This window comes from Ursus arctos, unplaced genomic scaffold (genome assembly GCF_023065955.2).
Source record: "Ursus arctos isolate Adak ecotype North America unplaced genomic scaffold, UrsArc2.0 scaffold_2, whole genome shotgun sequence".
Classification (NCBI taxonomy): Eukaryota; Metazoa; Chordata; class Mammalia; order Carnivora; family Ursidae; genus Ursus; species Ursus arctos.
In genome coordinates, this window is record NW_026622874.1 from 29,290,641 (window position 1) to 29,306,283 (window position 15,643).

General features: G+C 57.5%; 1 protein-coding gene across 5 annotated transcripts in view; it reads left to right on the forward strand.

The window, feature by feature from the left end:
* Nucleotides 1-14,336, forward strand: part of PACC1 (proton activated chloride channel 1) — a 36,599-nt gene extending 22,263 nt beyond the window's left edge. For 3 of the 5 annotated variants that reach the window (XM_026509102.4, XM_044387822.3, XM_057315588.1), the window contains exons 3-8: nt 1,885-2,094; nt 3,510-3,661; nt 8,309-8,451; nt 9,452-9,596; nt 11,661-11,768; nt 13,409-14,336. In XM_026509102.4, the coding sequence (XP_026364887.1) occupies nt 1,885-2,094; nt 3,510-3,661; nt 8,309-8,451; nt 9,452-9,596; nt 11,661-11,768; nt 13,409-13,570 (920 nt within the window). In that variant the 3' untranslated portion in view covers nt 13,571-14,336. Of the gene's footprint in view, nt 1-1,884; nt 2,095-3,509; nt 3,662-8,308; nt 8,452-9,451; nt 9,597-11,660; nt 11,861-13,408 lie in introns of all 5 variants that reach the window. The other 2 variants (XM_057315586.1, XM_057315587.1) reach the window with 2 other exon arrangements.
* Nucleotides 14,337-15,643: the final 1,307 nt, after the last annotated feature.

The window sequence follows — 15,643 nt, forward strand, 5'->3', positions numbered from 1 at the left end:
TAATGGTACATTACGGAGGTTCTGGATTCTGTTACAATCCTCTGAAGGATTTTTGTCTTAGCAGGTAGTTAATGTGATGAGACACGTTCCAAACTCCTGGGTCCCCTCTATTAGCAGCAGCTGTAATCTCCACTCAGTTCTTTTCATTGCCAGCTGCTGTTTTTTTTTTTTTTCCCCCTTGGGCCCCCCCTGGAGTCTCCAGCCAAGAGTTTGATATGTGCATATTTAATAATGCAGATTTGGGGGTTCACCCTCCCCATCCCTTTCAAGGTTCCCTTTGACTTTCTGACTGCTCTGTCAGCCCTGAACTCTGTCCATGGCCCCCCGGAACCATGCCCTGTAGAGATGGGTGAGTGCACTCAGGCAAAACATGCAAACTTATAAATCTGATCAGGTGCAGTTTCTCTCCTTCCAGGGTCCACTCTTCTCATTTCTGCCTGCTTTTGATCGTTCTCCAGTGCCTTCATGTAATTTTTAAGTATTTTGTCCAAATTTTGTAAATGTTGTCTGGTGGAGGGTGGTGTGACCAAGGTGTTCTGTCATTGGTGGAAGCCAGAAGCCACGCACATACGTTTTTGGACTTACGGTCACACTGCTCTTCAGCCTTGGGCTTCACCCCTGTGGAGGGAATGGGGCTCCTTCCTCAGGAGTGGAGACGGCACAAAGCACAATGGGAGTGTCTCAGTCGGCTTGGGCTGCCGTACCAAAGTACCCCAGGCTGGGTAGCTTAACCAACAGACATTTTTTCCCTCTGTTCTAGAGACTGGAAATCAAAGATGAAGGTATTGACAAATTTGGTTTCTCGTGAGGCCCCCCTCCTTGGCTCGCACATGGCCACCTTCTCCCTGTGTCCTCGTGGGGCTTTTTCTCTGTGTGTGTGTGTCCCTGGTGTCTCGTCATCTTTCTTAAAAGGGTACTAGTCCCGTTAGATCTGGGCCCCACCGTTATGCCCTCATTTAACCTTCCTTATCTCCTCACATGCCCTAACTCCAGGGGCAGTCACACTGGGGAGGAGGTTCAGAGTATGAATTTGTTGGGGGACAGATAATTTAGTCCGTAGCAGAGGATGACCAAGGCTGGGGGTGGTCTGCGAGCAGGCAGGAGAGGCAGAGCCGTGCCGCAGGGATGGCATCAGGACACACTCCCTCAGCCGCTGAGTCACTCCCCCGTAGAAACGCAGGACGCCGCGCTCGTCCAGGCACGTTGTGAAGGGCGAGGGTTCAGTGAGGGCAAGACCGGCTCTGCCCTCGTGGAGCCTATGGCCGAGGAAGATGAAGAGACGTGCAGACAGGCTGTAGAGTGAGGAGAGAGGACATGAAGGCGCCTTGGGAGCCCTGACAGAGGGGTCCTCCAGTCAACGTATGGGTCAGGGAAGGCTTCTTTGAAGAGATGCTTTTCTAAACCAGAGCCCGAAGTGTGAGTTAGGGGTCAGCTGTGGAAGAAAGGGGTGTCAGGCCAAGCACATGGATGGGCAGATGGGGGGGCCCCAGGGTCGAGGGGGGCTCTGCACGCTGGGGGAACAAAGTCATTTAGCACAGCTGGAGCTGGAGGCATTGCAGGAGCAGAGAGGTAAGGGATGAGGCCAGAAAAATCGGTTGGGGCCGGCTTCTGTGTCGGATTGTAACTTTGTCCTCCAGATGGGAGGTTCTTAAAGAGAATAACGGTCTCCTTCCACTTGGAGCCCCCTTTCTGGCACAGTGAGTGCCCGGCGAGTGTCGCCACGTGCCACGTGTTATGATTTGGGGGAGGGGGCCGACGGGGGAGGGCTGGGGGTGCGGGGGACCTTGCCTCCTCGGTAGAGCAGGCGAAGGGCCTGCAGGTCGCCGACCGCCTCCGGCCGCACCTGCCGCTGGGCTCCGTCAGCTGTGCCACGTTGTTGTCCAGCCCCGGACAGCGGGTCCGCCTGCAGCAGCGTCCGCTTCAGCAAGGCCTGCCTGAAGAACGTCTTCTCGGTGCTGCTGCTCTTCATCTACCTGCTGCTCATGGCCGGGGCGGTCTTCCTGGTCTACCAGACCGTCACAGACTTCCGCGAGAAACTCACGCACCCGGTCATGTCGGTGTCTTACAAGGAGGTGGATCGCTACGACGCCCCAGGTAGAGAGCCTGCCCCGGATGGACTGGGGCCCCGGCTTACAGAGGAGCCCCCGCTGCGCTCACTCGCCGTGCTGGGCGCCACAGGCAGCCGGAGGAGCCCGAGCCCCGTCTCGGTGTAGCGGACACACCCAGGGGGCTGCTGTCCAGACGCAGCAGAGCGTGTCCTGTGCCGAGCAGAGGGGTGGACAGGGCTGGCCGTGGTCACTGCAAGGAAGGCTTTGCACAGAGATCGGACTTGAGCTGGGCTTTGAGAGGCGAGAAGCGAGTTTTTCTGGGAGGGGGATCGGCAGGAGCAAAGGCGAGTATAGGGAGGCACAGGGCTTCTCTGGAGAGGCTGTGTCTAGCCTGGCTGGAGCTAGAGGCCAGCGGTGAGGAGCAGTGGGAGCGAAGGGTGGCAGGAGGTAGAGCCATCCAGAGGTGGTTGGGGCCCTGCCTGGGGAGGGGGCTCCCTACCTTTCCTGTCCCATTGGGAGGCCAGTCCCTGAGCAGGCAGTCATCTGTGCCAGAGAGTGTAGTGTCTGCCTCCTGGCCGTGAGGCTGCCACAGGGTTCCGGAAGTGTGGGCGTGAACTGAGCTCTGAGGGCGCCAGCTGTGCCCCCCTGCTGCGCGCACCTGCTCTGAGAACGGGATGCCCGACTGCCCCTGTGGATGGCGGCACGCAGGACGAGGCCAGAGTCTCAGTGCCTTTTGCCTGGGCTCCTGGAAGGTGTGCGGCTCGCAGCTGCTTTGCCCATCTTTGTCTATCTTGTGTTTGTCCCTCTTCTCTGTGGGTCTGCTTTGGTCCCCGAATCCGCGGTTTCAGCATCTGTTTCCGGTCTCTGGGTCTCCGAGCTCTGCCTGTGTCTGGTGCCAGTCGCTGCTCTCAGGTGTTTCTGCCACCGAGGGCGGACAGCTACTGTCAGTAGAGCCTCGAATGAGGTGCTCTGGCTGAGGTGAGGGAGGGACCGTTGGGGTGCGACTTGCACACCTGGAGCCCTGATCAGAGCAGGAGGCGAGAGGCAAAGTAAGCCGTGGGGAGTCCCACAGCCGGGGGCCTCCCACTGAATCCGCAGGTGGGTGGCGGTGCCGGGGGGTTGGCGCCTCCAGGCTCTGTCATGGAGGCCCCCTCGGGGTGTCCCGAGCAGGGTCGTGAAGTAGGGTGGGTTTTGGTGCAGGCGCCAGGGAGGCCGCACCCCAGGCCAGGAGAGGGGCTTTCTGAGAAGGGGACTGTGTCCTCCGTTAGAGTAGGGCTTTCTGGGGGCAGCAGACTCGGCTCCCCACTCCATAACCCTCTTCTTCTCCCTCCTCTGTCGTCAGCCAGGGAGTCTTGAACTTGGGTTGTGGGTGGGTGTGAAAAAATGTGCGTGACGTGATATTAGGCGTGTGGCCGGGACCGTGACTTCTGACGTTCCCTTTTTCCTGTCTGTGCCCCGTAGGGATTGCTCTGTACCCAGGTCAGGCCCAGCTGCTGAGCTGCATGCACCATTACGAGGTCATTCCGCCTCTGAGGAGCCCCGGCCAGCCGGGCGACGTGAACTGCACCACCCAGAGGATCAACTACACGGACCCTTTCTCCAGCCAGACCCTGGTAACTCCCGTCCGCTGCGCCAGGCCTGGGCGGGGCGCTCCGTCAGCCCTACGCCCTGCGGGCCTGGGCTTCTTTCTGCCACGGGGCCTCTCGCACTCCCTTTGTGCGGGCCCTTGGCCCCCAGCAACCACGAGGCTGTCCCAGTTGGAGTCATGGCCATGGCTGGCTGGCCTCTGTCAGGAAGGGCTGTGGGGGCTTCAGCATTCTCCGAGGGATGCTCGGGGATTCCTGACGTTGTGATAAGATCCCACCCTTGATGGAAGGATGAAAGGTTGCAGGGTGAGGCCAGTGTGGCGTAGAGGAGGCAGTCCTATACCTGAGCGCCCGACAGAACTGCCACATGGGGTCGACTGAATGATTCATTCCTGGGAGCGGAGCCTGGGAATCCGTATTTTGGAATCAATAGGCCACTGTGAAGAAGCCGGTCTGGGTGGGAACGAGGACCCCCCAGCCCTGGCAGCACCTGCCCAGGGTTTTGAAGGCAGGGAAGGAATTTTATATTTATTTACATCTTCTCTCTTGCATCCCATGTCCTTGTTCCAGGGAGGATTGAACGGGGCTGAGTAAAGGTTTTTCGGATCAAAGAGAGGAAAGGGGTTTTCAGGTAGAGGCAGCCGCTTGCCTGTTTGTGTCTGTGCACGGTTCTGGTAGCTGGGAGCGCTGCAGGGGCAGGGGCCCCCAGAGCGGCGGGAGGCGGAGTGGGGGGGTGAGAGGAGCTCATGTGGCTCCTGGGGTGGGCCTGAGGTGAAGAGTCCTGCCGGGATGGTTCTGTTCACATTTACTCTAGGCTTCCTCCTAAGAGCCGGCTGAAATGATTCCCTCTGCTGTAGAAACTAGAGTAAAGCAAAGTTTCCATGGGGGCCCCACAAACCCAGAACGGGTAAATCGGGTCAGGTGGACCGAGCAAACAGAGTGCACACCCTGGAACAGGTGAGGAGAGGCGTGGGGGAGCCGAGAGCCTTCCTTCCGGCTCCCAGCTCGGCGTCAGCAGGCACAGAGGGCAGGGCAGCGGTCAGGGGCAGTCGTCACGGGACCGTCCTTGGCAGGGCCTGCTCTGCGTCCTGCCCTCCCGGGGCGCGCGGAGCTGCTGGGCATAGCGTCTTCCTCTGGGTAAGAACGTTCTCGGTGGAGGCTCAGGGGAGGTTCCCTGTTTGGGCGCTGGGGCGGCACAGAAACGGCACAGCTTGACACTGGGCCTCCACAGCTGACCCGGGCGACAGGTACCGGAGGGGAGTGTCTTCCCGGGAGAGAAATCTGCCCAGGACCCGGCCTGCGGGCATTGCCTGTCCACGGCCGCGGGCTGTCAGGCCCAGGCGAGCGCGGGCCCGCAAGAGGACGCCCGGGGGGCACTCGCCCCCCTGACCTGTGCTCGTCACCCTGGCCCGCCCTTCAGCAGTGGGAATGGACAGTTAAGGCTCACCGGACATCTACACGAAAGCAGCGGCATAGAAAGGAGGACCGAGAGGAGCAAGCAGGGCGGACTCTGTAGAATAGGGAAACGGATGCTAATTTAAAGGAAAAGGAACGTACTTTTAGAAACGTTAAGGAAGAGCTGGATGGACCCTAGAAACGCCGTGCGGACCCCCGCCGCTGCTGTCCGCTCGGGGTGGCCGGCCCCCCCGCCCCCGCTGAGCCGCGCAGCCCAGGGGCCCCCACGCTCGTTCCCACTCCTGGTGGTGCCGGTTGCAGTCACCGCAGTAGTTACGGGATCTGAGTACATATAAACTCCCGTGAAATCCGGGCACACAGGAGGGTTGTTGGCGCAGAAGCTGCGTTGAAGGCCCTCAGCGCCTCCAGCACCGGGTGACGCTCGGTCTCCCCCGGCGGTTCCGCACGCGCTTCCTTGCGGTCCGCAGCCGTGAATTGGGAGCGATTCTGGCCTCCCGGGGCGCCGGGTCCCCCACCCAAAGCAGCACGGGGCGGTGAGGCGGGGGAGGAGGGTCAGGGAAGCATCGGAGGGCTCCTGCGGGGCCGGGGGCCAGCACACGGCCGCTGTGGGGGCGCCGGTGACGCCCGCGGGGGGCGGCCTGGGGCGCCTCTGCAGGCACCGCGGAGCACCTCGGTTAGAGGCCTCTGTGCGCTCCGTGGCCCCGGGCAGATCTGGCCTCGGCGGACGTTCTCCCTGGTCGTGGCTGGAGTGGACATGGGACAGTGCGCCCCCACCTTGCCCTGCCGCCGCCGCCGCGGCCTTGGAGGCAGGCTGGTCCTCCCGCTCCCGCCTCCACCCCCTTGGTGTGCAGTGCGCCGTCTGGGAAAGGGGTCGGCTGCGCGCTGCTTGCATCCTGGCCAGTCTGCGTGCACGTGACCTCCCAGGCGCCTCCTCCGAGCTGCTCGGTCAGACTTGGGTTCTCGCGTTTCCTGGTCTCTCGTGCCCCGAGTTCCGTGCACTTTTACCACGCGATGGGCTCTGCCACAGTTGGGGCCACCGCTGCTCCAGCCTGTAGCACCCGTTCCTTTCCTCACCGCCTGCCGTGTTCCCGGGGCCCAAGTGGTAAGCCCTCGCCTCTTTCGGTTTGTCCCCAGAGCATTCCAGTTCCAGAAAATAGCTTGTGTGTTGGGCGGAGACTAGGCGGAGCTGCTGTGCAGAAGCAGACACCCCAGACACCCCGCTCTGGCTGAGCCCAGAGACAAGTCTGGTTGTTTGGAGCCGGTGGGGCGTGCGGGCGGTGGGCGCGGTGGGCGGTCAGCGATGGCTTCTGTCCGTCGCTCTGCTATCCGCAGGGCACGCTCTTGGGCCTCGGGGGCAGCCCTGGCTCGCCGGCACCGGCTCACGTGCCCGCTCCCAGAGGGTGAGGACAGGCGGCTCCCTGTGACGGGCCGTGTGGTCGCCTGAGTCACTGCTGTGCACGTCTGGGAACTTCATCACGTGGCGGCGGCTGGGACCAGAAAGGAGCCTCCCGCCCGGCGGCCGAGCTGCTGAATCTGGGATTGGGGAAGCGGTTCTAGCTAGTTCTCCAGGAGGAAGTGGATTGTGGGAACCATTAGCATTCTCTGCTGCCACCCGACATGTCACGGAAAGGTTGAAAATAAAAGGGACAGAGATCTCTGGGGAAAATGCAGCAAGAGGCAGGCAGAGTAAGGGGCGGCTTTCATATCGGTCAAACTAGAATGCCAGGTGCGCAGGGCTCCAAGAGGGGGGTTTAATATGGATAGAAAATATATGCCTCTCCACGAAGATGTAGCATTCAGAAAAGTCCGTATGTGCAAAAACAGCATTCCATTTGTATATTTTAGGCAAAACCTGCTAGCAATAAAAAACACCCATCGCCTTAAACAGTGACTAAATCCGTACTTTCCGCTCTCACGCTCACAGACAGAATAGACACAAAGGAGTAAGAAGGGTTGACCAGCCCCGCGCAGAGGTCCAGCGTGCGTGTGTGATATCTTGCGCCTGACAGTGCCCACTCTCTCAAATGTCTGTAGAGCGTTGATAAAAGTTATTGATGTAAAGATGTTTTTTCCCCAAATTAATCTATAAACCCAGTGTCATCAGTCAAAAAAGTCCCAGTTCATTTTTTCATGGAATTCAACAATCTAGTTTTAAAAGTTCTCCTAGAAGAGCCCCTGTACAACAGTCAGCCCTCTGGGTTTGGGGACAGGGAGCAGCGTCACAGAGGGGACCTGCCCGGTCAGATGGCAGAACAGTGTGAGCCCGCAGGGGTCAAACTTGCCTCTGTCTGTTGTCTGTTGTGTGTATCACACCGGATACAAAACTGAAAGCCGGGCGTGTAAAGCATCTGAATGTAAAAAAGTTTAAGAGTGTTATAAAGAAATAGAGGGGAGGGGCGCCTGGGTGGCTTGGTTAAGTACCCACTCATGATTTTGGCTCAGGGCTGTGAGATCGAGCCCCACGTCAGGGCCCCTGCTCAGCGGGAGTCTGCTTGGGGTTCTCTTTCCCTCTGCCCCTCCTCCCGCCATCTACCTCCCCCCACGCACCCCCCCCATGCTCTCGCTCACGCTCTCTCTCTCTCTTAAAAAAAAAAAAAGAAAGAAAGAAATATAGGTCGTAGATGTCGTTTTACCCAGAAACCATAAAGGTAAAGATTTACAGGTATCACTGTATCAAATTTAAAGCTTCCTTTAGCAAATGACATTAGAAACAAAGTTGATGGAAAAGTGACAGCCTGGAAGAAAACATTTGTACATGTAATGGATGTAAGCTAGCATGCTTTTTATTAATTAATTAGAGAGCGAGAGTACGCATCAGCAGGGGGAGGGGTGCATGGCAGAGGGAGAGAGAGAATCTCAAGGAGACCCCCCCTCTCAGCAGGGGGCCTGACTTGGGCTGGATCTCAGGACCCTGAGGTCATGACCTGAGCCAACATCAGGAGTCCGATGCTCAGTGGACTGAACCACCCAGGCTCCCCACTGGCGTCCTTTCTAAGTAAAGGGCTCCCCTCGCGCAGGCAGCCACCAAGAAAAGTGGACAGAGGACAGTTGCTCTCTCAGCTGTGGTCCGGCGGTACCCGCAGGGCTGAGCAGGAGCGAGCATGGACAGCGGGGGGTGGGGGGTGGCCTGTGGTCATCTGGGGTCTGCCAGGCGAGGAGCTTTCCAGTCACACTCAGTGTCTCGGGGGGGTGGGGGCGGTCAGGAGCAGAGCAGCCACAGCTCCCCCAGGGCTGATTCTGGCCTTTGTGTCTCTGCAGAAATCTGCCCTAATTGTCCAGGGGCCCCGTGAGGTGAAGAAGCGGGAGCTGGTCTTCCTCCAGTTCCGCCTGAATGAGAGTAGCGAGGACTTCAGTGCCATCGATTACCTCCTCTTCTCGTCTTTCCAGGAGTTCCTACACAGGTGGCCTTCCAAGTCCACAGCGGGCTTGCCCATCCCGGGGCGGGGGCAGACGCTCGGGGCTGCGATGACCCATCGGCCCGGGGGACTGACCTGGAGCTCCGTGGCTCTGGGAGACCTGTCTTCACAAAGTGCAGCAGGTCTGGTGTGGTGTGTGTTCAGACTGGTGGGCCGGGAGGCTTGGTCCTGTCGCTGCCGAGCAAAGGCGGGAGGAGCTGCCGGGACCTCGTGCGCCCCCCGAGTCCCTGGCCCGAGCCAGGTCTCCCCTGCGGTGTCAGGGGCAGTGTGTCTAGCGCTCAGTGTGTGTTTGCCACGTGTGTTTAATATGGGTATGAAAGTTCTTGTCTGCCCGGGGGGGGGGGACACCCACTGGTGCCCTCTCTGGGGCCCGGAGTGCTCACGGGGACTGGGAACATTTTCCTCCCATCCCCGAGCCAGCGTGACTCAGGCCTCTGGGTCCCGCTGAGCCTGGGGCTCCATTGAAGGGAAGCGGGTGGCAGTCACCACGGAGGAGAGGCCACTCCCCTGGCTGAGGCTGTTGGCCATCTCCCCCTGCTCACACACCCCTGCTCTGTCCTCTGTTTCGGAGCTTGAAGCCTCTGCTGTGATGTCTTTGACCCTGTCTGCTCCCCAGCATTCCCTCTGCCCTCCCTGCGTGGAGCTGCTGGCTGGGCAGATACCATGGGTGTCCCGTCTGGTGAGGCTCCCCTCACCGGGTCTCCCAGAGGGAGGCTGGCGGGCGCACCTGCAGACTCGCGGCCAGTGCTCTGGGAGCAGGTGGGAAGGAGGAGGGACCCCTATGGGGGGCCACCTCGAGGTGGGTGACAGTTCTCCCTGTGTGTGCAAACCGAGACACAGAGCTTGGAGAGGGAGCAGGAAGCAGGCAGCATCCCGGTGGTACCAGCCAAGAGACCAGCTCGAAGTGGGGGCTTGCGTTGGAGTGTGGCCGAGTTTGAATCCTGCTGTTGTGCCTAACGGGGCCCTTTCTTCTCTGTCTCCCAAGCCCAGACAGGGTGGGCTTCATGCAGGCCTGTGAGAGCGCCTATTCCAGCTGGAAGTTCTCCGGGGGCTTCCGCACGTGGGTCAAGATGTCCTTGGTGAAGACGAAGGAAGAGGACGGGCGGGAAGCGGTGGAGTTCCGGCAGGAGGTGGGTGGACCTGGACCTGCTGTCCGTTGCCGGCCACCTCCACCCTCGACTCGGGGGTGGAGAGGAGCTTTGCAGAAGGGATGACCTCTAGGCAGTCTTCAGAATGGGAAGGGACCCCGTGCTGGGGCGGAGACATGTTCCCCAGGCCCTTCCCTGGGCCACCATCAGTCCTCGCCAAACACGTGGGCCAAGCCGAGATGCCTGCGTTTCATGGAGCAGGTGACTCGCCTTGCCCAGCCGGGTTCTTGGCCCTCAGAGGCTGCGGGCCACAGGGAAGACGGGGGATTTGCAGGGAAGAGACACTCGCTACGGTGGCCTCTGAAGGGTTGTGCACGTGACGATCCACTGGGATGCGCTTTCTTCTCGTATTAATTTCTTTATCATCCTTTTTCTATTTCTGAATATTTTGAAAGGCGTGTCGTGTTAGAACAGTAACAGAATGTTACATCACTTCTGAAAGTCATATGTATGTTGGGTATATGCTCAAAATGTGATCCTGATGGGAAGCGCGATTGAAACCTTCCAGTCCACTGGCCTGGAGCCCGGAGACGTCCTGACGGTAGACAGGAGAGGACCCGGGGAAGAGGCCCGGCAGTGCGGATGGGAGGAGAGGGCATTTTGGTTGCCACAGCAGGGCTGTTTGTCAGTTACCACTGAAAGCAAGGCCGCAGCCCTACCTTTGGGACGTCCACCTTGGCTGTGGCTGCCCCCCTGCCCACATCCACACCCAGAGCCAGTCATCCTGTGTATCCGTGGCTGGGTCCTGCAGAGGCAGCGAGGAGACGGGTCTGTTCTAGAAAACTCTGTTCCTCCTTAGAGGAACGCCTCTTAGAGACGTTCTGTTGGGCTGGACTCAGGCAGCATCAGGAAAGGCCTGGGTTGGAGTAGAAGGACCGACTTCCACCCACGCGGCTGTCATTGGCCAGGAGCCATGCTCTCGTCCGGGTCTGCCCCTTCCCTGCCCCTGGTCCTCAGATACTCCAGATTAGAGACCTTTGGGAAGGGCTTAAAGCCGATTCCCTTCAAGAGGACAGGCTTTTCTCCTGCCCTAGGGTGTGGCAACTCCCTGGCCATGGGTCCTTAACGTATCCTAGTTTGTCAGATAACTGTCACCGCCTGGATTTTTACTCCACACTCTTCTCCGGGAGCTTCCAGGACCTTCCTCATCAGGCCCCATGGAGGCTGAGGAAAGGAGACACCATACGTTCACCTCGCAGTTAGGAGCGGCCTGCCTCCCCAGCTCTCCCCGCAGCTCCCCCGTGACCGGAACCCAAAGGGGCCGAAGTCCCAGTGAACCTACGCATTTTAGAATGTTTGTGCCTTTTGTTGCTATCTAAACTGGAAGTTTTTTGGTGGGTGACATGACCTCTTTAGAACGAAGTTTAAAAGTTTTTTTATTGAGTGTTTTAAAGTTTAGAAAACTTAATGTAGTTATTGTCTCATTTGATCGCGACCGCACCTGCTGACCGTCTAGGCGCTTTGTCGGCTGTGCGGCGAGTGGCTCAGGGAGGCTCAGGTCAGGGGGTGGGCACAGCCCTTCAGCTGGACCTGGGCTTCTGCCCCTGGGACCTGTTTGCTCTCCGTGACACCACGCAGTTTCTGGTAATTGCTAACCAGAAATTACCAAGCACGCGTGCTGTTTGCAGGGAATGCTCAGCTGGGCGGGTCTGTGAGGCTGCACTTCGTCCCTGTCGACCTGAAGCGTTGAAACACTCCGCTTTGAAGATCAAGTATTTCGAAATTTGAGGTTTCTGTGGCTTCTCATTATGCCTTAACATGATACTTCGAGTATGGTTTACTCATGAGTCCAGATACATAATGACGATTTTGGTGATAACCAGAATAGCTGTTGTACATCCCAGATCCTGTTCCTTTCCCCAGGGAGCTGGAAACCAGGGTAAAGTCTCGGCTCTGGTACCAGCTTATGAGATTTTTGGCTTTCTCTGTCCAGAAGATGGCAGGAAGAGAACCAAGGTCCAAGATCCCGTGACTCCTCTCCTTTCCTGCGACCCAGGCTGGGGAGTGGCACCGAGGTGCTAACACCGCTTTCTCTTCTCCACCTAGACCAGTGTGGTTAACTACATTGACCAGAGGCCAGCCGCCGAGAAAAGTGCTCAGCTGTTTTTTGTAGTCTTTGAATGGAAAGATCCTTTCATCCAGAAAGTCCAAGATGTGAGTACTACTTCACGTTGCAAGAGCAGACTCCTTGCGCTGAGCTGTTGGACCCATCCTTGCAGGCTGTCCTCGTCTCCTTTCGTGCACAGGTTACTTTGTCATTTATGACTTTGTGTCCTCTGCTGTGTTTCACTGGCCTTGCCGTCACAGGACGGGTGGCCCTGTGAAGGTGGGAGCTTCATCTTTTGTTCACCATCGTTTATCTACCATCTGGCAGGGTGCTTAGCACGGAGTACGTGCTTGATGGTACTGTTAAGTGAATGAACCAAGTGGAACGCATGGATTGCATTTAGCTCATGTCTAGATTACGGCTATCGGAAGCCATTCTTTTTTGACGGGTCTCTGTTGGATAATAATCCTTATTATTTGTTGTCAGAGCAGAAAGGTACAAATAAAAATTAACAGCACGGCAACTAATGCCAGATGCTGACTCCGTCTTGGGGGGGAGGAACGATGGGACAGCTTTGCTAAAGGGAAGGGAGACACCACCACCAGAGCCAGGCCCGATCTGCTACTCATGCGCGTTTAGATGATCCCAGCACGTCCTGGTGTGGTCGTGGCTGAGGGGAAGCGCCGTCCGGGGCCGAGGCCCACACGTGGAGGGTGTGAGTGACCCGAGCTGCCCCGCGACCTCCCCCCCCCCCGGGTGACCCGTGGCCTGGCAGGGCTGCGCGCCGCGGACCGAGGCAGGGCTCCGGCGGAGGAGCAGCCGCCTTGGCCTCCGCCCGTGCAGCGCGTGAGGACGCGTCTTCCACTCCCGCTGTTGTTCAGGAGGCGGCGCCCAGCGAGCCGAGCCAAGGCCACGCTCGGAAGAGGCCTGCTTTTGTCGCGCGGTCACTCCGCTTCACCGCAGCCCTGAGCGGTGGCGCCGGTGTCGCCGTCTTGTGTCTGCGAGCTCTGAGGCTCCCGCTGTCCAAGGTCACCCTGCGGTTACGGTGCTGGGGACTCAGAACTCCCCCGAGGCGGCCTCGGCCTAGAAGGGGTCGCGGTCAGGGGGAGCGCGGGTGGAAGCCGTGACGGGGCGCATCCCAGGCCGCACGCGGCTGCCGCAGGGGGTTGTGGGATCGGTGCCTCGGCCGAAGTCGAGAGGGTTTCGGCTTGGTGGTCGGAGAGCAGAGCTGCAAGGGGCCGGGACGGGGCGGTACCCTGGGCCCGGGAAAGCCTCGCGGGCCGGGCAGCAGAAGGCACAGCCTGGGGCAGGAGTGCGGGCGTGAGACCGTCGCGGGACCGGAGGGAGGGCAGGTTGGAGTAGCTGAGATGGCACCCAAACGGGAGGAACCGGCCTGATGGCGCGGGTGGAGTTTTGGGGGAAATTTGTCCCAAAGCAAGTTCGCTTACCGTGGGTGAGGCCAGAAATGTCAGCCTCACTACTGAATATCTGACTTGTGCAAGAGCTTTTTTAAGACACGTTTTTGTCCAGGATCCCTTTATGGTAGGGGCGTGAGTACGTGTCTCAGACTTGAGCTCTGCACCTTGTATCGTCAGAACGGAGTACAGTTACAGCGCTGTTAGGACCCGGGTGTTTTTCTTGCCACTCCCGTCACTGGGGGTAGGAGGCCCTCGACAGTCACGCTGACGTGACCTGGGCCTCAGAGCTGAAGCAAACTGATGAGCTTGTGTATGTTGCTGTTTTCCAGATAATCACCGCCAATCCTTGGAACACAATCGCCCTTCTCTGCGGGGCCTTCTTGGCGTTATTTAAAGCAGCGGAGTTTGCCAAACTGAGTGTGAAATGGATGATCAAAATTAGGAAGAGATACCTGAAAAAAAGAGGTCAGGCGGCAAACCACATAAGCTGAGTGGCCTGTGGTGTTCGTAGAACTGCCCCCGGCGATGGAAGTTCTCGTCACTTCTGGTTTGGTAAACGGAGCGACCAGCGGCCCTGTGCTCACTGGCAACGGGCCTTGCCGGGAGGAGCAGCCTGCCAGACTGCAGCTTCTAACCTGGCCCCAAAAGAGGATGTTTAGAGCCTAATGGAACAGATCCAGTGGAAACCTAAAACCTATTTAAGTATTTAAATTATTAGTGAACGTTTTTGGACGTATGACTAGGGATTGTGGAAGATGGAATTAGATATGTATCAAGTTTTCTGAAGGTTTGTGAAGCTGCCTTTTTTATTTGTTTTGGTGTATAGTTAAGCTCTAACGAGATAATTAAGGCTCTACATCTCACCTTAGTTTTTTTTCCCCTGAGGTTTTTAAAGTGGACAGAAGAGAGTGTGATTTTCTGTTTCCCCAGATCCTGACGACGCAGACGCGCAGGGTAGGCGCACACAGAGGTGGAATCCCGTATGTCCCCGGCGTCATCTGCCGGCTGCGCTGTCTGGCCACGTGCTCTCATTTGTTAAATTTTAAGTGGGACTTTTTAAAGCTGCTAGAAACTAGTGCGAAGATTTCTTGCGGCTCGACTAGCCACCTGCCTGTCTGGCTCGAATCTGCTGATGCAGGCGTAGGAGCGCAGTGAGGAGCATGCGGGAGCACCGGGACGTGTGTGCAGAGGAGGGGCCTACTCGGTGTATTTTGATGATTTTATTAACAGGTAAATAAAAGTTAGGTTAATGCAAAAGGCCTCCGCGTGCCAGTATGCGTGTCTGCTAAGTTGGTACGCACCGGTGCGCTCCCATTCTGTGACCTCCACGTAAGTGGCCGCGTGAGCTTGGACCCCCGGGATGCATGGATCGGACTCCCAAGGTGCATCATGCCTGCGTCCAAGGAAGGGTAAGTGGCCCAGTCGGGAAGAGTGACAGACAGATGTGCTGCCATGACCAAGCCGTGGTCTGTTCCTGTCCAACAAAAGCACCCATCTGAGAAAGGGGCTCTCGGTGTGACCCTCAAAGCCTGCTGCCTGGCTTTTGACAGAGGTGAGTACTCAGTATTTTTCACATGGTAGCAGTGGGGTGATATTTAAGGTTATGGAAATCGTCTCCAGAGCTTCCAATTATTTCATGCCTTCTGCTTCCAAAGAGGACTTGGCAACACTTCCTGCATTTTATAACCTGGTTTTAGGTAAAGAGGAAAAACTCAAATGTGCAAGGGGGTCATTCTTATCTCATGTCTAACTCAGCAAGACACTGTTATTTGATTGAATTACTAAGGATAAACTTGTGCAAAGAATATTCCCTGGTACTTCGCTAAGCCACAGAAGCACGCACATTCAGATGTGGGCCTAGATCTTGTCTCTCTGTGAAGTCTTTTTTGTAAGGCAAATGCAAAGCCAGGCGTAGCTTAACAGTAGTGGAAAACACGTGTCCGTGTGCATGTTAAAATATCTCTAAAGAGGACACACCACTTTAATACTTAACTATCTAATAGTTGTTCAAATGCACGTACCGAAACTGCATTTCCTGTACTGTGGAAAGCGGAGAGACATCTTGCATGCGCTTTAGAGTAAGTAGGTAGTTAGGAAGTGCGCGTTTTTAGCTTGTCAAAGAGAAGACTGACTACAGCTGCAGCCTGTCTGAGGCCGCTGTGACTGCTTTCGGTGACAGAGATATAAACCTTCCACAGCATTCAGACCTAACCTTCACTTCCTGCCAAGGCAGGGGCTGCCCTTCTGGTCTGTGTTCTGCAGTAGGACCGCCCTTGCCTTCCTATACTGCCCCGGCTGTCAGGAACCCGGACAGGCCTTGGGTCAGTGCGGAGGACTTGGCAAGAGCACGTTGATCTGGGTGGCTGGGACAAGGTGGCTATTGGAGACACTACAATATGAGCCATGTACCAAAAGGAAGAGTTTCTCCTGGGGCCGCAGTGGGTGAAAGGAGTTGCTTTTACAGTGACCGAGGAATCGTGTGCGGGACCCAGGCTAGAGTTTTTCATGAATGCAAAAGAGTGGAAAGTTTACAATAATGTCTAATTTCTGACTCGGCCACAGTT